Source organism: Ictidomys tridecemlineatus, unplaced genomic scaffold (genome assembly GCF_052094955.1).
Source record: "Ictidomys tridecemlineatus isolate mIctTri1 unplaced genomic scaffold, mIctTri1.hap1 Scaffold_90, whole genome shotgun sequence".
In the NCBI taxonomy this organism is placed as follows: Eukaryota; Metazoa; Chordata; class Mammalia; order Rodentia; family Sciuridae; genus Ictidomys; species Ictidomys tridecemlineatus.
In genome coordinates, this window is record NW_027526137.1 from 759,089 (window position 1) to 784,908 (window position 25,820).

General features: G+C 36.2%; 2 protein-coding genes across 3 annotated transcripts in view; both read right to left on the bottom strand.

Moving 5' to 3' along the window:
* LOC144374827 (transport and Golgi organization protein 1 homolog) overlaps positions 1 to 54 on the bottom strand; it is an 82,441-nt gene extending 82,387 nt beyond the window's left edge. The window contains exon 1 of the mRNA XM_078037590.1: positions 5 to 54. Within this exon, the coding sequence (XP_077893716.1) occupies positions 5 to 54 (50 nt within the window). The remainder of the gene's footprint in view (positions 1 to 4) is intronic.
* LOC144374829 (uncharacterized) lies at positions 1 to 25,441 on the bottom strand. Of its 2 annotated transcripts, XM_078037593.1 has the most exons (6): positions 25,314 to 25,441; positions 23,296 to 23,510; positions 21,499 to 21,548; positions 11,395 to 11,569; positions 3,803 to 3,913; positions 1 to 123 (listed from the first exon to the last, which is right to left on the bottom strand). In XM_078037593.1, exons 2-4 carry the CDS (start codon positions 23,460 to 23,462, stop codon positions 11,529 to 11,531), a joined length of 258 nt encoding a protein of 85 aa, XP_077893719.1. In that variant the 5' UTR covers positions 23,463 to 23,510; positions 25,314 to 25,441; the 3' UTR covers positions 1 to 123; positions 3,803 to 3,913; positions 11,395 to 11,528. The 2 variants fall into 2 exon arrangements, with proteins under 2 accessions (XP_077893719.1, XP_077893718.1); XM_078037592.1 differs by lacking the exons at positions 1 to 123; positions 3,803 to 3,913; positions 11,395 to 11,569 and adding an exon at positions 13,948 to 14,524.
* Between the last annotated feature and the right edge of the window lie 379 nt (positions 25,442 to 25,820).

Sequence of the window (25,820 nt, forward strand, 5' to 3'; positions counted from 1 at the left end):
TCACTCACTTGTTCTGGCCAATTTGGTGAGCTCTGGCAGCTGCCCGCAAGTCATTTTGAGGATTAAAATCACTGTCAGAAAAAATAACAGTATCTGCTGCTTTTAAGTTCATGCCAACTCCACCTGAAAACCATACAAAAAAGGAGCATGATCAGCAACACACAAATAAGGAACTAGAAAACACACAAGGCAGGACTGGGTCCTACTGAAAATCTGAAATCAGTCCAACTGACTGGTTTCATCCTTCAAACTGAAATTTCTGCCCCAAACTTCAGGTTTTGACCACCCTACAGTGGTCAAAAGTGCTACCTCACCTTTCATTGCATGAACTGGGAAAATTTAATTATCAAATATAACAGAATGAGAGGTAAGCAGAAGAAAAGAATGCTTAAGTTAATTGCACGAAGACATTAAATATTTGTTTGAAAACCTTGATTGGATTTTGCTTCAAACAGTCTGTGAATAAGGACACAAGTTCTTTCAGAAAACAGCTCCAAAAATAAGAGGTCTGGGGGCTGCAGTTGTAGCTCAGTGATAAAACACAAGTGATAGAACACGTGAGGCACTGGGTTCCTTCCTCATCACCACATAAAAATAAATAAAATAAAGGTATCATCTGTTATGGTTTAGATGTGGTGTCCTCCAAAAGCTAACATGTGAGACAATGCAAGAAGGTTTGGAGGAGAAATGACTGGGATATGGCTTTAACCTAATCAGTGAATGAATCGCTAATGGGATTAACTGAGTGGTAACTGGGGCAGGTGGGTGTGGCTGGAGGAAGGGGTTCAGCAGGAACATGGCTAAGGGGTATATATTTTGTATCTGGACAGTGGAGTCTCTCTCTCTTTGCTTTCTGATCATGATGTGAACTGCTACCCTCAGTCACACACTCCTGCCAGGATGCTGCCTCCCCTGGAGCTCCAAGGAATGGAGTCGGCCTTCTATGGACTAAGACCTCTGAAACCATGAGCCCTCCAATAAACATTCCTCCTCCACAGTTGGTTCTGGTCACAGAGGTGAAAAAGCTGACTAAAACAGTGCCCATCTACAACTAAAAATGTATCTTAAAACAAAGAGAGGTCTGCAGTGGGCAGTAAGAAACACACATGACCACACTTGCAGCTTCAACAAGGTAGGAAGACCTGACACTAGCTATGATTAGAGCAGATGATACCTGCCTCTGAGTGGAGAAAACCTGAGAGTGTCTTCCTGTACTGGTTTCCACACTGATCAAAGAAGATGTCGTAAAATCAGTTCAAGACAAGAACACTCAATGCAACAACTCTCTGGTCTTTCTCCAATGGTGCAGGAAAAGGCCAAAAGAGCACTTTGGGTTCAGGAATTTAGAGTACTAAGAAGCAAACCACAGGCTTCTCTTTGATAAATGTGGAAACTGTACAGAACACACTCTAGCCAGGGTCACTGGAGCTCATTGCTAAAACAGGCCTGACAGGGCTTGTTCCAAGAACTGAATGAAGGGTTCCTTTCTACAGGACTACTAACTCCTGGCTGGATGTAAGACAAGCCAGGCAGGAACATTCTCATTGAAGTCTTCCTATAAAATCAAAGTTGGAATAAAGAAATACTAATGACTGAATATGGAGAAAGACTAAGTTATACCCAATAATAAGAGCTACACTTCTATTTTACTACTGTCAAGCACTGCTCATGGCACTTTACATGTGTTGACTCTTCTAACCCTCACAACAACCCTGTGTCCTTGCTAGCACTATTCTCATTTTGCAGATGCTGAAATGAAAACAGCTAGATTAAGGGATTTATTTGAAGTTGCACCAGTAGAAGGTAAAACAGTCAGGATTCCATCCCATATTCCAGAATCTGAGGTCATTACTCCTGGGACAGAGACAGGGTCTCACAGTGTTGCCCAGGCTGGCCTTGAACTCCTGGCTCAAGCCATCCTCCTGCCTCAGCCTCCTGAGTACCTGGAACTGTAGGCATGCACTACTGTGCCAGGCTCCAGAACCTTTTTGTCCACTGTATGCTAATTATCAAGGCAGTCATCTCATTTGAAAATGTGTTTGTGTTCCATAAGAATTATCTTTCTTTGGCTGGGGATGTGGCTCAAGTGGTAGCATGCTTGCCTGGCATGCATGCGACCCAGGTTCGATACTCAGCACCACATACAAACAAAGATGTTGTGCTCGCCGAAAACTAAAAAAAATAAATAATTCTCTCTCTCTCTCTCTCTCTCTCTCTCTCTCTCTCTCAATAATAATAATAATAAAGTTGCTTTGTCATCACTAAAAAAGTTTTAAAAAAATTATCTTTCTCTTGAGTTAATAGTGGCTAGTGCAGCCCTTCTTCACCAAAGATGATATTTTAAGCTGCATTTAGTTGTTTGGGACATATTCCTAAGCTATCGCTGCCATCTGCCGGCAATATGTGGTAACAACCTCGTGGAAAGCTGGAAGGAAACATTAAATGAAAATGCGGCACAGGTATAGCTACAACACGATGGCACGTATGACAGTTAGTGCGTGGAAAAGGCTAATGTCCAGGACTGCTTCAGCTTCTAGATAATCTACTCTGAGGCCTCCAAGGAGATTAACTAATTTTAGATGTTTCAAACATTATTTGCTCTCTAAATATGAAAAAAAAATCTTAAAACGCGGGGCTGGGGATGTGGCTCAAGCGGTAGTGTGCTCGCCTGGCATGCGTGTGGCCCGGGTTCGATCCTCAGCACCACATACAAACAACGATGTTGTATCTGCTGATAACTAAAAAGTAAATATTAAAAAATTCTCTCTCTCCCTCTAAAAAAAAAAAAATCTTAAACACATAAATGGAATTCCTCTCCCAACACTGACCATGCCTTTGACCACATCCTTTGAGCTTCCCCAAAGACTAATCATGAGACAATGGGACTGAATGTGGTATGTGACCTGGGAAGAGACTGGACCAAAGGAATCTGATTGTATCTTATTATTGGCTTTAAAACACACACTAGAGAAATGATCTCCTGATACTCAAGGGTCATATCTAACACTTCTTTTATAGACCCATATAGTACAAAGCACTTACTAAGTGCTTTCTACATAAGGATGACCTTTCGTTCCATAAAGACATTAATTTCTTTATCATCAAGGACACAATTCCTGTTTGTGTTACTATATCTATTCTATCAGGATTACCATCAAAAAAGTAAGATCATGAAACTCAGACTATGAATTCAAAATTAATTTAGGGCTTTTTGATTCAGAATGTAAGAAAAATTCCATTTCCCCAAACCGATTTCAAATTATTTAATACTATGTGAAAGCAACTGGGAAAACCACAAGTGTCATTTATTTATGATTAAGTCATATGGACAATACCATGATAATTATAAATAGCTGTCAGTTTCACTTTAGTCACATTTTAAACAACAAATCTTTATTAAACTTTATAACACTCTTTCAGAGGTACTCCTGGAGGAAGGGAAACTAGAAAATAGATTATCTTATTTTCCAAATTCATGGCTAGGAAGGAGAATGAATGAATGTGAATAAAACTTTCCCCAAAATTAAAAACAAAACAAAACAGGACGTTCCCGGTCAGTGGTCTAAGTGGATTAGAATTACTTTCCAACAGGCCCAGGTTTCAGCCTCCCTTCTCATGATCACAGCTTCACAGGTTGAACAGAAAAGAGCTCCACACGTGAAGTCCAGTACTAGGCTACGTAAGTGTTTTGATTCTCTCCTTTTTCAATACTCCTTGGTAAGAACCTCTCCTTTAAGAGAATTAGGGGAAAACGTACCAGTGGTGGGATGACTGTCTGCTTCCTCAACACCCATAGGCCTACCTGCCCTGGTGCTCAGGAGAAAAACAAAGATGGACTGCTGTCCAAAGTTCTTGATGGCCAGGTGTCTCTCTTCGCCTCTCACAGAACCGTCCACACGCTCATAGCTGTAGCCTTTACGTAGAGAAGACAACAACCACACACAGGTCCTTACTCTTTGCAAGGACTCTTAGGAAATAAAATAATCGAGTCATTCCTAAGCCAATGCCTATTTGTCCTTTCCACACCCAAGCCTGCCCTACTTTCAATAAAGCCCAAAGGAAAGATCTCAATTGTTTTATAACTTGATCTTGTTTCTTATTTTATGTGGTACTGAGGATTCAAACCATTGTCTCTCACATGCCAGGTAAGGGATCTACCACTGAGCCACAACCCCAGTCTGAAAGATCTAAATTTAGGGGAACAATTAATCACTTCAGTTAAGAGCTTTGTAATGTTGTGAACAACCAAAAAAAAAAAAATTCATCACTTAATCCCTCTCTCCTTGCATAAAAGTCAACTCAAAATGAATGAAGGACCTAGAAATTAAACCAGAGACTCTGTGTCTAATAGAAGAAAAAGAAGGCCTAATCTTCATCGTGTGGTATTAAGGCCCAACTTCCTTAATAAGATTCCTATAGCACAATAATTAAAGTCAGGAATCAATAAATTGGATGGAATCAAACTAAATTTTTCTTCTTAGCAAAAGAAACAATCTGTGAGGTGAACAGAGAACCTACATACTGAGAGCAAATTTTTACCCCCTCACACATCAGATAGAGCACTAATCTCGGGGGTATATAAAGAACTCAAAAAGCATAAAAAAAAAACCCAATCAACAAATGGACCAAGGACCTGAAAAGACACTTCTAGAAGAGGATATAGAGTCAATTAACAAATATTTGAAAAATTAACATCTCTAGCAATTAGAGAAATGCAAATCAAAACTACTCTTAGATATCATCTCACTCCAGTCCGAATGGTAGCTATTATGAAGACAAACAACAACAGTGTTGGTGAGGATGTAGGGGAAAAGGGCACACTCATACATTACTGGTGGGACTAAAAATTGGTGCAGCCTATTGGAAAGCAGTATGGAGATACCTTGGAAATCTGGGAATGGAGCCAGCATTTGACCCAGCTATCCCTCTTCTCGGTGTATACTCAAAGGACTTAAAAACAACATCCTACAATGACACAGCCACAACAATGTTATAGCAGCACAATTCACAATAGCTGAACTATGGAGCCAATCTAGATGCTCTTCAGTGGATAAATGGATAAAAGAAATGTGTCATGTATACACAATGGAATTTTACTATTCAATAAAAAAGAATAAAATCATGGCATTTTCAGGTAAATGGATGGCGTTGGAGAACATAATGCTAAGTGAAGTTAGAAAATCCCAAAACAACAAATGCTGAATGTTCTCTCTGATATAAGAAGGCTAACTGATAGAGGGGTAGGGATGGGAAACATGGGAGGAATAGATGAAATCTATATAGGGCAGAGGGGTGGGAGGAAAAAGAAGGGTCAGGGGACTAGCAAGGATGTTGGAATGTGATAGACATCATTATCCAAAGTAAATATATGAAGACACGAATTGGTGTCAACATACTTTATATATAACCAGAGATATGAAAATATGTGCTGTATATGTGTCATAAGAATTGTAATGTATTCTGCTGTCATTTATTTTTTTAAATCAATTTAAAAAAGACTGGCAAAAAAGAAAAAGAAAATGCAAAAAATAAAAAAGAAAGAAAAAAAGAAATGAGAGAGTATATGCTAAAAACCAAAACCAAAACTAACAATAAAACCCCAGAATGCTTCCAGTAATCATACTGTGGAAGTATTGCAATTTTGACTGATATGTATTATGGGACAAAAGAAATGAGCATTTATGAGACATGAAAATTAAATTATTCCCTCTATGCTTCCAAACCAGAGTTATCAATATGGAAGAAACAGTATTCAAAAAAATAAAGATGATAAATAGAAGCTCTACTCTCAATTAAGTATCAATATACACATGGAAGTATAAAGTTCATAAGCATGTATGTATATACACACATAAAATATACACACATATAAAGACACGATAAACATGTAAAATATATACATATATACATACATATAAAGATATAATAAGTAAATACTTATATATACACACATATTAAAGTATATCCTCAAATCCTCCCATCTCCCTCCTGTCTCTCCCAGGTCCAGTGGAACTGAGGGGTCCCTGAGTGCTGACAGAAGGATGCAGTAGTCACTGTGAGCCAGCATGCCTGGTGCAGTCAGCCAATGACTGCACCTCCTAGCAAACCTGGTGAGTGGTGCTGGTAGGTGGGTGAGAGGCCATAGGTCAGATTGGCACTCCCCCCTGTAGACCCATGCTCCACTTCCAGTGGCTGAGAAAGTGAGTGTTGCATTTGTTAAAAATAATGTGTCTCTGGGCATTGATCCCTAGATCCTCCCTCACACCATGGCAGGTGAACTGGTGCTTGTCTTGTATCTTCCTCTGATGTGGCTGGGACAGGAAGCTCCTTGCTTGCCTGCACAGGGTGAGTCAGAGTGCTGTCCGTCCACCCGTCTGTGACATGGGCAGATTTCTGGAGAGTGACCAGGATGCAATATTTCTATTTGTGTATTTATATAATCTAATATAGAAGAGTATTTTAAAGCCACAATTAAATATCAAACTTTTTTCACTAAAATATATTTCTTCTTATACACATCAAATTTTGTCTCTTGTTATTATCCCATAGATTTCTTGTGTGCTAGATAAGCATTATGAACTTTCGTAGATTATTTTCACTTATATATCTTTTGCTAGTATACACAAACAATCCATGGTAAGGTTTTATTTACATTGAAGCTAATTATATCTGATCAATATATTAGTTTTCTTTGGGGATGCACTCAAGTAATTTTAAATGATACAGAAAATTAAACTCACACTGCCCTTAACATAACACTTTCTCTTTTGGTATTTAGTAAAAATGGATCACAAAACTAAGCAACTTGAAGGTTGAAACGGGAACTGCTTTATTGAGGAGAAACTCAAGAGGGAACTGAGCAGGAACTCAAGGTATCCGGTACTCAAGGTAGCAGGCACCACTTTATTGCGGAACAGCAGAGGTATATATACCTAACTGATTACACACAGCTTGACTCAATTAGCATTATCTAGATACAGCAGTCAGCCAATAAGAAATCCTTATCATCTTAATGGCTCCGTGGCATTGACTCACAAACCACTCCTCCTGGCAAACTGCCAGATGCCATCTTTACTTGATTTGTGGTCCCCAACATTTTAGAAGTTGTGAGAAAGCAATTTAGATGTTCCTGATGATGTCTAAGAGGCCTGGGTGCCTAGAATCAATCTAAAATCTAAAACTAATTCAAGGATATTGAATAGGAACACTGTGTCCCCTACCATTTTTGTATTTGTCTTTGCTTGTTGATCTGCAATCACTCTTAAGACATTAATTATTTATTATACTGTTCCATTTAAAGAGTCAGAGAATGAAGACATAAATCTCCAAAGACCAAAGTGATGTTCCTGAACAGGAAGTTTCTCTATGTGTCCTGTATCCATGACTACTTTTTAATTTTTCATTATATTTCAACTATAATTGGAAAAACTGTCATATTACTTTCAGGTCTATATTCATGTAAGTTTTGACTTATCTCTTTAATGTCCCAACTTCAAGAGATAAGTCAAAACTAATAAAAATATTTTATTATTTACCAAAGACATATTTAGCCTAAACTTCTATGATAAATATGTCTTTGTTAAATAATAAATTAAAACACCTCATGATGTATAAAGCCATAAATAACTTTCCACATCATTTATTATTTACTACCAGCAAGACATCTGTTAAGAGTTTACACACATTATCTAATTTAACCCCTATGGTTCCTAATAGGCTCCATTTAAAGATGCTCAAAGATCACTGACTTTTCCAAGTTTTGAAATATTAATGGAGAAAATGGGCATTTTAACCCAGTTCTTCTCAGGCTGAAAATCAAGTATATTATTGTTTAAAATATTAAATACAAAATCATAACTGTGCGAAAAATTTAATGGCCAATTTTTAATTTTACATTGAACTGGCTTTATGTAGAAAAGGCTAATGTAAGAAAAGGTAATGAGAGATTTGACTGCAAAATTATTTTAAATGATTTCACAAAAAAAGAATCCATAAATTGCAGATAAAATTAGTATTATATCTATCAAATAGTAAAAATTTACATGAAAAAGTGATATTATCAATTGAAAAAAAATAATGCTTGTACAATTAGGAAGAGACAGGGCACATACCTTACTAAATAAGAAATACAGAAGCAGCATTAACTTATAAAAAATGCTGAAATACATAATAACTAATATGTAAAAATTTTTAAGGTGAAAAATCATTTTAGAATTTGGAGATGGGCAATATTTTTTAAAAAAAATCTAAAAATATTTGTAAAAGAAAAAATTGCTTTGAAGGAAAGAAAAGAGAATTCCATGTTTTAGGTATGTTGAAAGGGAGAGAGAAAAAAAGGAAAAAGGAAGAGTAACCAATATGAAAATCACTCAAATCAGTCAATGTAATGAAAAACCAAAAAAAAAAAAAAAAAAAAAAAACCAAATAAAAAACACCAATGCGCAACAGAATGATCAAATTTACTGGATTTAAAGTCCACTACTTATGGTGAAAAAAGATAAATTTATTAACACCATATATTACAAAGGTAATATATTACCTTAGATTAGAAAAATGAAGAATAGTGTTACTGTATTAGATAATTAATAACTTATGCAAATGCCTGGAATTTTATTGAGTTTGAAGCTGAGAATTAAACCAAGTGTCACAAAGATTTATAGATTATCTCTTAGTGATAACATTTTTTAAATTTTTTTGCCTACTAAGAGTTGTTTCAGAGTAATGTCTTTATTGTTTCCACAATTAAATAGCTGAAAACAACTGTGTTGTAAAAGATGGAGGACAATGGGAAAAGTTTAAGCTGCATTTGGACTAATCAAAGAGCAAATTAATGTATTTTCTGATTTTAAAAAATACTAAAAAATATGAACACCTTTTAGCTCATGAATATTCTTCCAAAATATAACAAGTATTTTATATATATATATATATATATATATATATATATATATATATAAACTATATATGAAGATTACTGTGACATTGTTTATAGCATCTGAAAATTGGGTGTAGATTCTACAAGTCTATATAAAGGAATGGATTTAATTTTAGCATATCCATTATGTGAAAAAAAATTATTAACTTAAAATTATGCCAATTTATTTACTCTAATAATAGGTAAAAAAGGTAATAAAGTTGAAATAAACATGTTTGATTCTGGTTTTGAAAAATGCTAATCCAGTAGTAATGATTCATAAGATTATATAGAAAATATTAGCCATAATCAAGAGGATAATTCTTTTTTATTTTACACTGAACTTTATGAACATAAAAAATTGACATCCTATTCCTAAAGTATTGTTAGATGTTTGACAATAGGTAGAAATAACACAAAATTAGAGAATGAGTACTAATGCTAAAATTTAAGCTACAACTTTATTCCCACCTATGTGAATAATGAAACACATTATTTTTAAGTGTTCCTCATTCTTTGGTCATTTGAAAATGTAAGGCTGTATATGAATATACTTTGAACATGAAATAATATTTATAAAATTACTTTTTTTCAGAATAAAGTTTTAGAACCCCTAAATTTTCTTATGGTTCATAAAAGCACTATTGTTGTTCTTACCAGGCCAATAATAATAACACTAATAATAAAAAAAAATTTTCAAGGCTGAGATTTCCCTTTCATGCTCATAAACAGACAATTGGCACCAAATTATAGATTTGGGACAAACAAAACCTTGAATCTCTCAGTACAAGTAGAGAAAGTGAAGCTCAAGTGCTGCAAATGGATTTGATACTACAACAGTTTGTTTCTTTGTTTGTTTTGGTACCAGTGATTGAACTCAGAGGCCCTGGACTACTGAGCCACATCCCAGCTCTATTTTGCATTTTTTAGATATTTTTTTAGTTGTTGATGGACCTTTATTTATTATTTATTTATATGTGGTTCTGAGAATAAAACACAGTGCCTCACACATGCTAGGCAAACACTATATTATGAGCCACAACCCCAGCCCTCATATTTTGTATTCTTATTTAGAGATGGTCTCACTGAGTTGCCTAGTGCCTTGCTGTTGCTGAGGCTGGGTTTGAACTCATGAGCCACTAAGCCACTAGGATTACAGTTGTGCACCACCGTGCCTGGCTGATAGCACAACAATTTATTAAAGCAGAAGCATCTTCTGTGAATTTATTGGACAGCTTCTGCTAACACCCTTTCAAGTGCAATCATGGGTTTCTTTCATTCTAACTGATGACTGATTCCTTTCTCTTCTTCTGTCCAGATAACTTTAAGCTCCTTATCTTTATTGAATCTAACTTAGAAAACAAATGTGTTGTATTCTAATATCAAATATGAAACACATTTTTGTAATAGAACATTGTTGTCTTTGATTTTCCATATTATATCCCTAAAATCACAGACACTTCGAAAAGACATTACATTGTGTTTTATGAACATTCCAAATAATAAGTAGCTAAGATAAATATTTTCTGAACTCTGAATGTTAAAATCTGGTACTTCTTTATATTCTCATATTCTAAAATAGCTACTATTACTTCTTTGTATTTTCATATTCTAAAATAGCTAATATGATGGGCATAGGTGTTCAAACTGGAGAGATTGAATAGGGGTTGAAAATTGTTCGCCTTGGTTTCTTCTACTTTAATTATCATTTTTAGTTGAGTTTCCCTTAATTTTATGTTGGAATACTATAATAATATCCTGACTCTCCTGTGTGTGTGTTTGTGTGTGTGTGTGTGTTTTTCAATTTACTCTTTAAGCTCATATGTCTGATATCAGCACCTCCTTATATAAGCACCATAACTGTTCCCAGTAAAAAGCAAAAGCAGACACACTTAAAATTTTGCATCTACAATTTACCCCTTTCCCTCAAATGTTACTTTCAATACATCATCATTTTGTTGTTAACAAGTTAAATATTCTCCAATTCTCCTTCTTCTATCCTCTTTGTTATTACCACAAATCAGTGTTCTGGGGTGGGAGACTCCCCTGAGAACATCTGAAAATGCCTAAAGATATTGAGATGTTGTTATACTGGAGGTGAGGGAAATATTACTGACATCTAGTGAGTAGAGGCCTTGGTTACTGATAAACTACTACATTTTTACAGCAAAACCTCCAACAGCACAGAATTCTGCAATGCAGAACCATCATAATGCTGAGGTCCAGAAACTGCCTGAGATCAAGACATCATTAACTGGTAAGTAGATACCTGAAACAACAGAATGAATGAATGATCTCTCTCTGTTGCTCTGGCTCCCATCCAAGACAAATTTCCACACTATAGCAGAGCCAGTCTGTCCAAAATGTAAAAAGAGCCTGTATTTTATACTTGAAACTTCAATTACTTAGTACAAGGGATGGAAGGCATTATAAAATTCTTCATAAATTATTTCCTCATTAACTCTTTAGTTTCTTCTCACCTCCCTTTTTCTTTCTATACCAAACTTCAGCGCTACTGCAGAGTTTTCTATTATTTAAACGTTCATCTTCTATCTCTGTTGTCTGATTTCTGACATTTTGATATGCTGAAGCTTCTGCATGATTGCTATGACACTCAATTGATAGGACTTGTTCCCTTTGGGCATAGGTCCCCCTCTGAGGAAAAAATAGAATATAATCAGGAAAATGCAAATAACCACTGCATCACTGTAAATTCTGAGAGAGCTTATTAGACTATTTTGGAAAATTAATTTAGTACATTTTATAATTGAGTTGGATTCCAAAAAACAAACACCCACCTCAGTTTGTTATTTTTGCCATTTTAACACACAATAAAATACTTCTGAGACAAAGTTTTTCTCCTGATTTGTTTTGGCACTGGAACCTGGAGTCATCCCCCAGGACAGAGTGGTTAAGGAAGATGGACTTCCCTTCATTTTCAGATGCCCCAGTTGTGTGAGCATTAAATATTATTCCATCTACTTAATAGCCAGGAAGTCACAAAATAATTGAGAAAAAATAGCAGGTTTTGAGACAGTGAGGAATTTTTCCTGCTTATACTTTAAGAAAGGCAAATCAATATGAACAAAATTTCTAGTGATGTTAATTGGCTTAGGTAAGGTAGGGGATAGCCATTTGAACAAGTCACTGACATATCAAATGTTACCTTTTGGAATTTTAAGCAATTTTATAACAAAGGAAACTGATTTTGCCAATCTGAGAGATAGTGGAGACTTTTTCTCTTTGAATAAAATTATCCTACTGACTTACACAGATAGATCTCAAATTTTTGTATCATGCTGCTTGATTTTGCAAATCAAAAATTGATTTGTCCAATTTCCCTTAGATTTTTTTAAGTTCTCCTGTGTAATATTTTGGAGTAGTTTCTTGGCCTGATGGGCCCAATTTACCCTTTGTGACACAGTGAAAAAAAGGATACTGGTAATAGACATCATTAAGTTCCATTCCAATTTTTAAAGAATTAGCATTTACATATTTAGCTTTCAAAAAATAAAAATCAAACAAATGTTATTCCTCATAAAAGACTTGTGACACAAAATATTTTATTTTTATATTTTGCTGTTTCATTCACTTATCCACAATAACATACTCATTTTTAGAGTGGAAGAGATAAAAGCTTTTGTATTGATGACATATTAAAGAGAGAAAGTGAAATGAGCTTAAGTTTGATTTAGAAAATGTGTTTTTCAGAATATGTGTAAGTTCAATTTTTATAAGCATTAAAACCAAGCATTTCTAAGTGATCAAACTTAACTCTTCTTTTAAATTTATTCCATAGGTAATAGCAGGCAATTAAAAACTACTCCCCACCTCCACAGAAGCATTATTTTACACTTGAGAAACTCAAGTACCTTTGTTTCATTATCTATTAGAGGATAGAGAAATAGTAGGTCTGACAAAAATAGATGTATATATAATATATATGTATAATAGATGGGCGTATTTAAGTATGTAAATTGTATCTCTGCCTATCTTAAAAAATGCTAATTAAAAAAGTGAATGCCATTCTAATTTTATTCTGTTTAAGAGGTAATTTATTCAAGAATATTCAGAAATCATCTATCTAATGGAAGGTTAGATTTTATTAGCATAATCCAAAAGTAGCATTTATTACTGGGGAAAGTAAGTGGTGTGGGGCTTTCATTTGGGCTTTAAAGTTTATGTCCACCTGCACTGTAGAATTATTGTAAGAAGTTCCTTGTCACAAAATATAGAATTAATATTATAGCTCTGAATATTGAATATAATACACAGTAACTAGAAACTTTAGATATATTTAGATTATTCTTTCATTCTTCCTTTTATATACTAGATGTTGATGATATAAAAAATGATACAATATAATACCAATCCTGAAAGAATTTGCATCATAATGGAGAGGATATCTATTTGTAAAAACTGAGACCAAGCACACTTAATGTTATGATTAAAGCTTTTGAAAAAGTATATGAAAATTAGATTAATGAGCTCTCACTTCTATTAGGATGGGAAAGTAATGATGGTGCAGCAGAAATTCTTTGGGGCATGAAAAAAAGAGAATTCAATGTGGAACTTAAAGAGCGAGAGGCAATGGAGGATATGTTGGCAAATGTTAAGCATAAATAGAGACAGAGAAGCAATAAAGATCAGAAGAGGTAGGAATTGTGTGAAGCGAAGGAATTATGTGAACAAGTATTAGTGGGGCTGAGTTTGTTCCTACAGGGAATTTGGAAGACTATTTGTGATCATGCTTGGAAGAGCTGGGGGACATATGAATAAATATTGAGTTTATTACATAAATAATAGAATATTTTCTTACTTTTGTGGGTATGGCATGGTTAAATGTTTATTTTAGAAACTAATGCTTGTGAGAGGGGAGAATGGCACACTTGAGAGAGGCTCATGACAGGAAGAGCAACTAGGGGCAGGTCACTGTTCTCTAGGCTAGAGATAAGAGAAAGGAGGGTTGTAAGCACTGGCAATAATGACAAAATGAGAACTCATTCAGAAAGCAGAATAAACAAAACATAATAGTAAGGATTTGATTTTTATTTCGTTTGTTGTAGCTAAAATCACAAAATTTAGAGATTTAAAATTGCCTATAGTTATGTCTCAATTATGGTAAAAACTGTTTTAAAATAATTGAATACTTGGTGTGTCACAGCAACTCATGTGGTGGGAACAGCAGCAGTGGCCAGGCAGCACAGTTTCAGAAGGTTCCCGAGAGCCACTGCCTGCAGCACCTGCATGAGCCTTGTGCTCTCAGCCAGGAAGCTCCAAAGGAAGGTCAGCTCTGAAGAATGTGAGGCTAAGAAGAAGCCCAAGAGGAGGTCTTCCAGGCTGTCTTCTCTGACTGCTGCTGCCAAGGCAGATGCCAAAACCAGAAAGGTTTTCTTTCATAGTCAGCAAATGGAAATAGTGATGTGAATGAATAACTGTGATATGAGGTAATAAATGCAGTTTTGAAAACGTTTCCAAAATAGAACTGATGGGAAGCAGCAAGTCATCAAGGAGACTGTATAAAGTGTATGTTCACAAAAGGGAGAGTTTTATAAGGATCCCAAAGAGGAGTTGGATATTTCCAGATGGAGCAGAGTGAGACTGAGAGGTCTGTGAAAAGAAAATAGGATTTCATGAGGTGCATCATCATCTGCCTAACTACAAATATATTAGACAGTTAAGGGAACTGAAAGACTTTAATTTGATTGAAATGCACAATATAATTCTATAACAAAGGGAAAATAGGCAAAAGAGAAATTAGAGAGTACATTGCTTGGTCCTTTAATAAGTAAAGACAAGAATAACATGGGGACATTTACATTTTAAAATAATCTCATTGGCTTTATTGCTGACGATGGGATAACAGATGTAAGACCTATGAATGAGGGGCTCAGAGTAGAGTTTACTATATTTTAGCAGAGATGATACAAATTTTACTGTCATTATCAGTTACCAGACGATGTTATTTAGAGTCAACAAAATATGATTACATAGAGAAGTAAATTGAGAAGTAAAGTTGATATATGTTTGATTTGATATATTTTGACCTGGAGTTTATATATTTTAAAAAACCTTTTATAATTTACACTAAGTGTTTGCTGTGCCTCTATAGATGAAATATTTGAAGGATTTACTGAGTCAGACAATTTTAGTGTTTTAGCCTCCTTATTCATTAATATAAAATGTTACATTTTAAGTAAGGGAAGTATTTTTTGTTTGAATTACTGCTGTCTAAAAAAGATATTTAAATGATTATATCAAACAAGAATTTATTATGTCTGTTTTTATTATTTAATTTTCCTTTTAATGTGTTATGGAAAACAAAAGTTTAATAATGGAAAATTACATTTATTTTACATAATTTTGGAATAATTTTTAGCTAAGTTATCTAAGGCAAAAAATAAAAAGTAAAGTTTTAGAAAGCCTGATATGTGGTAGGAGGTGGGAGAACTAGAGGTGTGCAGAATTTGTGGTTAGACACTGATCCTTCCCATCTCTTCCAGATGCTTCCCTTATTCTTACCATTTCTCCAAATTTTATATTGATAATCTCTTCTCACATTTTTCCGAAGAGGCAATTACATTACTTTCTATGATTGCAGAAAGTTATGATTACATTATATTAGATTTTGACACTAAATCATACACTGGTGAGAAAGCCATACTCTTCATTTGGTTTTTATTTTCATCACTAAGACAATACAAAGGTGACTCCCATTCTGTAGTCACAAGTTACTTCAATATTCTTAGTAAAACATAACAGAAACATATATAAGTTTTATTTCATTAAGATCTCCTGAAGGGAGACAATTCTTTGTTGTATACTAGAGCTTTTTTCCCCAAGTTTTGAAAAGCAAAATGTCTCCAGGTATTGTCAACTATCTCCTAGGCTATGAATATGGGGGAAGAGGCAAAAACTTCCGTGATCCAGATGCAAAAGAAACATTAAATGTTTAAAGATATTTCATCTTTTAAATTCTAATGAAATGCCTAAACAGAATTCTTTTTTTTTAATTTAACTTTTAGTTGTAGTTGGACACATACCTTTATTTTAGTTATTTATTTTTATGTGGTGTTTAGGATTGAACGCAGGATTAGGATTGAACTATCTAAGCAAACACTGTATCACTGAGCCACAAGCCCAGCCCCTCCTAAATATAATTACTGTCTAAAGAAATATGGAAAGAAAAAAATCATCACTTTATATGCCTGTAGATATAATAGATCTACAAGTGGTTTTGTTATATCATATTTGTAGAAAAGAGGAGAATGAAAGATAAAGTTTTCCCATTCAGTTTTCTCAATCTGAATGCTCTTGTACCCTAAGCAAGACTTGTAGATTTTCCTCATAATTAAACATAATCTACCTTCTGTTACAGCAACACATTCAAGGAGAGAATAAGGTACCAATCATTTACTTGCAGAAAGAAAATTAACAATTTGCTTCATGTTGCTCTGAAGTAACCATTTAGGTTTTTAAAAAGTACACAAGGTTTTCACCCACTTTCTCCTTACATTATCGTCACTGAACATAATAGACAGCTAATAAAAATGTGACCTTATATGGGGGAGATATTATTTTCAATCAATCACTCCTTTGGATAAATGTTTTGAGTCATTCAATGGTAACTGAGTCCTTCTGCTCCACTGGCATATATGGGAGACACAATTAGAATTACTGTAATTATCAACTACTTCCTATAAGCAAATAGAAATGATAGCTAAATAATCTTTAAGTGAATAATATTAAATATCACAATTATGAAAAAAGTAAAGAATATGAGTTATTTAATATTTTTTTCGAATTCCAACTCACTGTTTTGCCTGGAATTACACTACATTATGTTGAAGTAATTGGTAAACTATACTATTATGAGTGTAAATTTTACAAATATTGAAATTACTGCATTCTGAATAAAATCACAAACTCTTAAAATGGGATATTTAAAGAGGGGAAAATAGTAACTAATACAACTATCTAAAAAAATTTATTATACTTTACTGGGCAGTCATAGTCATAGTATTCTTATAAATATTTTTTAAAATACTTTTTGTAGTTGTAGATAAACAGAATGCATATATTTTATGTTTTTTTTTATATGGTGCTCAGGATCAAACCCAGTGCCTCACACGTTAGGCAAGCATTCTGCCAGTAGCTTCAGCCCCAATCCCAAGGCATTCTTTTTAAGTATCATTAAGTTTACACGTATTTTTTTGGAAGGGATTGAGTATTTGTTCATCTATGATCAACACTTTTAGGCTAATTTTCTGTTTCAACTCAAGTTTTAAAAAAACCTGCTTTTATTCACATTAAAAACAAACTGCTTGATATGTACTCAATAATTAGATGATGAATTAAGATGCAATTATTCCAATAAGTAGGATGTGGATGCACTGGAGCAAACACCAGCAAGAGTGAGGACATGCTGCTAAACTGTCTCACCTACTTTTATCATGGTATATCCACTTTAGGAATCCAATTTATATGGTAAACAAAACTTTCAACAAATTCATTTCATCCTCACAACAATTATACAATGGGGAGATCAACTTAATCTTCATTTTACAACTTGGAAAACTGAAGAACAAAAATATCCCATAACTTATATAAAGTGGCATGCCAATAGTGGCACAGCATGGATCTGAACAGTCTTGCTTCAGTAGCAGGATTTTTCCAACCTCAATAGACACACAATTCAGTTAGCAATCTTATTAAATTCAGATTCGAACTCAGTACTTCTGGTTAGGGGAAAACAACATTCTGATTTTTAACAATCACACCTGTGATACAGATGTTGCTAGTCTGAAGATCACCCTTTAATTAGCAAAGTTCTAATCTACACTGGACAATAGAGATATGGCAACCATCAGAAACAAAGTTTATCCTCAGAAAATTATTCTTATGTGCAAATTGCCAACTTATTATTTAGAACTTATGCTACTTCTTTTTCTTTCTTTTAAAAACAAAAGTTAAGGGCTGGGGATGTGGCTCAAGTGGTAGTGCGCTCGCCTGGCATGCGAGCGGCCTAGGTTCGATCCTCAGCACCGCATACAAACAAAGATGTTGTGTCCGCCGATAACTAAAAAATAAATATTAAAAAATTCTCTCTCTTTCTCTCTCTCTCTCTCTCTCTTTAAAAAAAGGGAAGTTAACAAAATTTGCAAGTATTATAATATTTACAAGTATTATAGTAGCTAATTTCAGGTTTTGATAGTCAACATATGATTAATATAAACTTGAAACTGTAATATCTACCCCCCATAAGGCCTTCCCTTCATCCAAAAACGATTTACAATTACTCTTAAATATCTTCTTTAACATAGATTCAGTCCAAACCCATTAATATTTAGGAGTACATGTTTGTACCCTCTATACAGGAAAAGAAATTCAAGGTTAACTTAGAAATCCAGCACCTTTCCAAACTTTTGCTGTTTACACAAGTGCTGACTCTAAGTGGAAAAGGAAGCACATCTTTGATAAATAGAACGTAAATGTCAACACATTACTAAACAACTCTCGTCCATAACTTTCTGTAAAACAAAGGGATGTTCATAATAATTTCCCTTCATGCTCACTGGTGAATTGATTTTTATACCGTAATCTAAAATACCGTAATCTAAAATATAGAATGTAAAAAGTATAAAAGTAAACCAAAAAACATATATTATTTCCCTGTGTTTAAAATGCATTGGCCCACAGGCCTTCAATACTTAAAACCTAAAATACCATCAAATCATTAGAAATTAAATCTTTATCAACCTTTTTTACTAAAAGAAAAAGAAGTATTCCTATTGACATATAATCAAACACTTTTAAAGTCATGCATTTAATTTGACAATGATATCTTCCAAAGGCCGTCCTGGATGTGTATATTAGACCTAATTATGTAACTAAAGAATAACTTATTAATTAAAACAAAAGATGGGATTTAAGACAAATCTCCCTAGTACAAGTAATTCTGGTTTTCCTATATCTCATTCAACATTTTCCTGAATGTACCCAGATACACTTAACATTTCTTCCCTGAGGGATAATTAACTGCCACATACTTTGACAAGTTTACACACACACACACACACACCCCTTACCAAAATCCATAATTAAATAATTGCACCTGGAAGTAGCAAGCATAAGGTTTCAAAGGTCTCATGCAATATTAACACACAAATTCTAAATATACTTATGATTGTGGAATCCCATTTTAATTACAACATAAATTAACAAATCTAAATAATACAATTACCATAAAGCTAAAATTCTCATTTATGCAGCTATGAGTTAAAAGAAATATAATACCACAATCTATTGCATTTTCTGGCATGAAAGCAAAAACACAATACAAATGTAGGCTTTTCTATCAAAATTACAAGAACTAACCTTCTACCCAGAAAAATCCAAAGACACACAAAAGCATCTGCATTATTTTACATATGAGGTGTATGGAAAAAAGTCTCTCCCCAAAGTAGTAAGAAACAACTTCTAATTTCCTAAGAAACTTGTATTTTACATTTGTTTTTTTTTCCTGAATCACTTACACAGCCACAAAGAAACTCAGATATTAAAGAACTAGAGAAGTTAAAAGATGTCCTTTTCAATAGTCAACAGTCACCAAAGACTGTGACAAAAGAAAATAGATATAAGTATTCCATGTTACTGTGCACAAGCAAGCCCAAAGTTTTACTGCTTCACTAGTTAAATCACTAATGTTAAGCATTATTTCATGAACCTAAATGAAATCTGGTATATAAAGAGAAAAAAAATATGTGATAAGTGAAAGTTACTTTCTATTTCACAGAAATATTATTATTATTTTAGATTATTTTACTTTATCTAAAATAATCCTGTGACCTTGTGGAAACAGTCCTGGGTTAAACACTTAAAGTACATTCCTTTACCAAATGTACCAGTACATTACTGCTCTGAAAGTATTCAATATGTCTACTATGTTCTCTAGATGTAAATTCATACACTGGTTTAAGCCATTTGCAGAAAATCAACAGAAATTATGAGAATATATTCTGAAAGTTAAGAGATTCTTCCACAGAGCAAATTTAACTTGACCTCCTAAATGGTACAGATTTGACACACCATTTAGAAGGCTAAAAGAAATACTGATTTACTTCTTCTCTAAAGCAATACTGTTCAACAAAATTATAATACAAGTTACACATGTAATTTTGGATTTTCTAATAACTATGCTAAAATGATAAAAATACAATTTTTAAAACACTTACTAAACATGCCAAATATTATTTCAAGATGTAATAAATATCTTTAAAATATTTATTCTTTTACAAATATTTTAAAGATATTTATTACAAAATTAAGTTTTCAAAATCCAGTATGCATTTCACACTTACAGCGTATCACATTTTCAACTAACCACAACAACCTGGTCCATAGTCAGAATGTGGCTAGTGGCTACACTATTGAGCAGTATACTTTTTAAGTAATATTTTGAGATCTGACATACCACTCTGTTTATAATTAGTTCACATTCCTGTCTCCTTTTTAAACTGAAATGACTGTGACTACAAATATAAGCAAAACTGTTAATTCACTGGATAAATCAGGATCAGATCCCCCTTATCTGGGAATCTGGTTAACACACATAATAAGTAGCAAATGGATTTTTCTTTATTATGTCTCAAGTAGACTTCAGAGATGGTGCTGATCAACATGAGCAAACACAATTTGTAGCAAAAACACAGGTTAAACACCAAAATATTTTTATATCAAATCATAACACTGCCTTAATTCTAGCATCCCTTCCCGTCTCATTCTTGAGCACATACTTCTATGCAATTTATTTATAATATTGCTCTCTAAATTTGATAAATTTTGTCAACCATACAGTCATCATTCAAAAATAAACAGAACACTATATAAGACACAAATGAAAAAAAGTCAACCAGCTACTTTTAATACAATTTGTCAACCAATCTTAAATTCTGAGTTTCACTGAATTTGATTCTTCTCACAATTCCAATTAATTTACTGCTAAGAATTTTCCCAAGTCATTAGGATATTTGTTTAAAATGTAAATAATTCCAACAATGTGTTTTCTAGAAAATAACAACTACAACCATAGCTTAGCACATAAAATTTGTCCTTTAGGCAAGTTACTGAATAAATCAAACAAAAACAACTATACTCCTGTTTAATGCTTTTACATTTTGTAACACCATATTAAACAATTTATAAATTTGGAAAATCAGTTCAGATTGCACACAAGCACTAACTTTAAAACTTAAAATCTTACAGGTTTCTACAAAATACTTGTGAATAAATGTATTCCACAGAAAAACAACAGAAAAATCAACACCAGTCAAACAATTCTCAGCAAGAAGCACAAGATCAGTATATTCATAAGTACAGAATATATGATACATGCTCAAGAGTATTTTTCCCCTAATTTAATTTAATTCACCTAGGCAATTTTTGTTTAAAGCACTTGCAAAGCTTTAAGGAAGCAAACATAGCTAGCTAGCCTCTTCTGCTGCAAATACATACAAGGATAATACATTCATCTCCTGATATCGTTCCACAATTTAGAAATCAAAATAACAAAATTTGTTTCTTACCTGCAGTTAGGAGAGGGTTAAGGGTTATTTCAGCTAGTTCCTTCTGAATTCTATTAGTGAAATGGGAACAGACAAAAAGGATTTCAGACAGTCTACAGAATAACCAGAAAATCAGAATGCCCTCTACCATCATGCAGGTAACTGCAAGGCTGGTTTTGCCTTCAGTAATCCTAACATGGCTGCTTCCTCTTTGTTCTCAGAGGCATAACCCAAACTCCTTAACAGAAAATTGCAGCTTTTTTCTCACTTGCTACTGTAAATAGGTAAGTCATTTACACCTGATTTGAGAAAGTCCTCCACTACTACTCAACAAAAGGATATAAAATCTATTTTAAAACTCTTTTTACCAAAGAAATTCTCTTTTCAAGCTTATATGCAAATGAGACAAAACGGAAGGAGGAAAAGCACTAGAATATTTTTGACAATGACTTCAATCCACTTTTACTGTGGTAAAAATTAGAAAGCTATTGCAAGACACATTAATAGTTTTGTCAATATTTTATCTGTTTAAAAAAAGTTTAAAATTTACAAATACCTTTACCAATGAAAAACTTCCACGGACTATTTTAGCAATCTTACTTAACCATTTATTTTCTCTGATCTTAGGTACAGCACGTAAATTTAAATTTCATATTCTTGGAGGAAAGAGGGCCTTAAGGTAAGTGGAAAAAAAGCATTTCTCTGATTTTCTTGAAATTTAAAATGTTTTGAAAAGTTGTTTAATGTTCTCTCCACAAGATTACAACACACTGAGAAGAATTTTAAATTATTTCAAAGACTGCTGCTATTCAATATAATATTCTCAAGTTCATTAGTGTTTGATTAATGGTGCAATGACTGTGAAAATGTATAGAAAAATAAGAACATGAATCACCATAAAATGCAATAATTGATCAGTTTTTATATTTCCTTTTTCTTTTAGTTGTGATCAATGAAAAACCACAAAACATCAACATTAGGTAATGCTACAGGTACACTTTATGTTTGATACAAGAGTTCTACTCAATACAACCACTATCACTGATGGAGTCCCATTGATGGATTTTTTTTTACCATCATAAAAAATAAAAGTCAGCAGGAAACAAATAATCTTTCACTTATAACAAAATGTTTTTTTCCTGCTATTGATTTTCACTACTATGTCAAGAACATCCAGGAGTTTTAAAGATGTGCGAAGTTTTAACAGCAAAGTGACACTTGAGATTGTTAATGGCTACTTTTCCATTTTATTTGTTCTCACAAGAACAAAGAGGGATAACTATAACTACAAAAAAATTATACCTATTATGCAGGATTTAAAGACTTGTTTGTAAAACTAAGCAAATTTAAAATCTGCTTTCAAAAAAAGCCAAGGCCTGACATTCAACATTTTTTAGCAAATATAAACTTTTTTGATCATTTCCTTTCATGAAAAGTGACATATTTCCTTTTATGAAGTTGCCACCACAGATGCCTGGACTGACACCCACGTGGACACGAGCTAATTTCACTCAAGAGTATAACTCACAAAAGGAAACATCCCCAATGTACCATCTAACTCAGTTTCACAAATTTTCCTTGCCAACTCCTTAAACTCTCAGGATGAGAATTCAGTCTCTAGGACTCTTGCTGAGATTACCAAAGTACAGAATAAGTTTGCTTAGAAGCATAATTTTAGTGAGGACGTTTTCATGCTCCCTAAAGGATGACAATTCATTCAGGTACAAATAAAATTGTTCATGAAGTATTTCTGGAGTATTGTTCTTGATGTAAAAATAAAAACATCCAATTGCTTGAAAGACAACCTGACAATGTTACCTTTTAGCACTAGTGGATAACTTAGCAGTGGTTTTGCTAGAGAGTTTGGTGCTCTTCTTCCACTGGGTGGCAGAAGGTTCTTTCTTCATGATCTTCAGGCTCTGGAGCACCAGGGTGTTGCTGGTCGGAATCTGAACTGCCACTGCTGGTGCTGGGGCTGTCATCATCGGACATTTGCTTATCACTGGCCATTTGATGAATTATCACTTGGAAAACTTTTTTAAAGAGGAAAGAGAAGAGGGAAGAAATGTTAATCTAAGAAATCAATCAACAGCTTTTCCTTATCTTAATATCATTCTCAGATTGTATCTCTATAAAAAGGCTTCAAAAGTGTTCACATTTATTGTATGAAAATGTTACTGGGGATAGGATGAATCTTACAATGCCAGCTCTCACGGATTGTCCGAAATCACCCACTCACATTTTTTTTCCCATTCCTTGGATAATCTATGAATTGTCTACTTTCTCAGAAGGCATGAAAAAGATTTGCCAGGGAACTTAAGGCAAGGAGTATTAACAACATAACTGTAAATAACAGACTGTTATGAAAAATGTTAAAAAGTCACTACACGTCTAAATATTCACAGACTGACATGGGTCAGAGCTACCAAATTCCCTTTCCCAGAGGAAAACATTCCCTGTTAACCACTCATATGCTTATTTAAGGTGCACATTCCTCTTCTATGCATGTAAAACCTTTAAACACAACACTGGGAAATTTAAAACTCAACTAACAATCTTCCCTAGTCTTTTCCACAGCCAGCAGTGAAGATTCATCCAGCCGCCACCATGGGAAAAGCAGAATCCAACTGCACTTTCTGCAAAGCTCCCCACGTCACCAAGGTTCCTTGCTCAATATTTACATCACGGGGAACATTTTATCCAAAATTAATGAAAAGAAGGGTAAAAGCCCAAGGAAAAACAACAAAGCCCCAAGAACTGCAACAAATGTCAGCGCCCTCCTAGGCGAGTCGCAGCTGCTGCTGCCAGTGTCCACGCAGCTCCGCTGCCCTTTGTGGGAAAGGCCGCCCACGGACAGCTCCCCGCCCCAGCCGCCAAGTAATAGGAGCAGCCAAAAGGCCCCGCAGCTCGGGGACACCGGCGTGGACGCCTGGCGTGAACCTAGCTGTCGCCCCCCTAACTGCCCACGCCCCAGGACCCCAGCCCCGCCGTCCTACCTTGCCGCCTGAGGGAAGCTGCCGCCGCCCCTACTGCCACCGACATGGAACCCAGGCCCCCCCCCTGCCTTACCTCGCAGCGGGAATGAAGCTGCCGCCGCCACCGCCCCAGCCAAAGCCCACGGGGACACCATCCCCGCTGCCCTACTTCCCGGCGGGAACGAAGCTGCCGCCACCACCGCCCTAACTGCCCACGCCCCAGGACCCCAGCCCCGCCGTCCTACCTTGCCGCCTGAAGGAAGCTGCCGCCGCCCCTACTGCCCCCCACGTGGACCCCAGCCCCACCGCCTTACCTGCAGTGGGAATGAAGCTGCCTCTGCCACCGCCTCGGCTGAAGCCCACGCGGACACCATCCCCACTGCCCTACTTCCCGGCGGGAATGAAGCTGCCGCCGCCGCTACCACAACCCTAGCTGCCCCCAAAGCCGACCAAGGCGGCGGCGGCAGGACCAAGAACGAGGCGGCGGCAGCAGGACCGAGAACGAGGCGGCGGCGGGAACGATGCGGCAGCAGCAAGGCGAGGCCGCTGAAGTCGCCCCTCGCCCCCCTGGCTGCCACCCCCACGCTGACTCCCATGCCAACCCCCACCCTCCCTCTTCCTTTCCCCGCGGCAAGAAAGAAGCAGCTGCCACAGCGAGGCGGCGGCGACAGGACCGAGGCAGCGGCGGCAGGACCGAGGCGGGGGCGACGACCGAGGCGGCGGCAGGACCGAGGCGGCGGCGGCAGGAAAGCGAGGCCGCTGAAGTCGCCCCCCGCCCCCCTGGCTGCCACACCCACGCTGACCCCCACGCCGACCCCCACGCTGACCCCCACACCGACCCCGACCCTCCCTCTCCCTTACCTCGCGGCAAGGAAGCAGCCGCCACAGCGAGGCGGCGGCAGGACCCAGAACGAGGCGGCGGCGGCAGGACCGAGGCAGCGGCGGCAGGAACGCGAGGCCGCTGAAGTCGCCCCCCGCCCCCCTGGCTGCCACACCCACGCTGACCCCCACGCCGACCACCACGCCGACCCCGACCCTCCCTCTTCCTTACCTCGCGGCAAGGAAGCAGCCGCCACAGCGAGGCGGCGGCAGGACCCAGAACGAGGCGGCGGCGGCAGGACCGAGGCAGCGGCGGCAGGACCGAGGCAGCGGCGGCAGGAACGCGAGGCCGCTGAAGTCGTCCCCCGCCCCCCTGGCTGCCACACCCACGCTGACCCCCACGCTGACCCCGACCCTCCCTCTTCCTTACCTCGCGGCAAGTAAGCAGCCGCCACAGCGAGGCGGCTGCAGGACCCAGAACGAGGCGGCGGCGGCAGGACCGAGGCAGCGGCGGCAGGACCGAGGCAGCGGCGGCAGGAACGCGAGGCC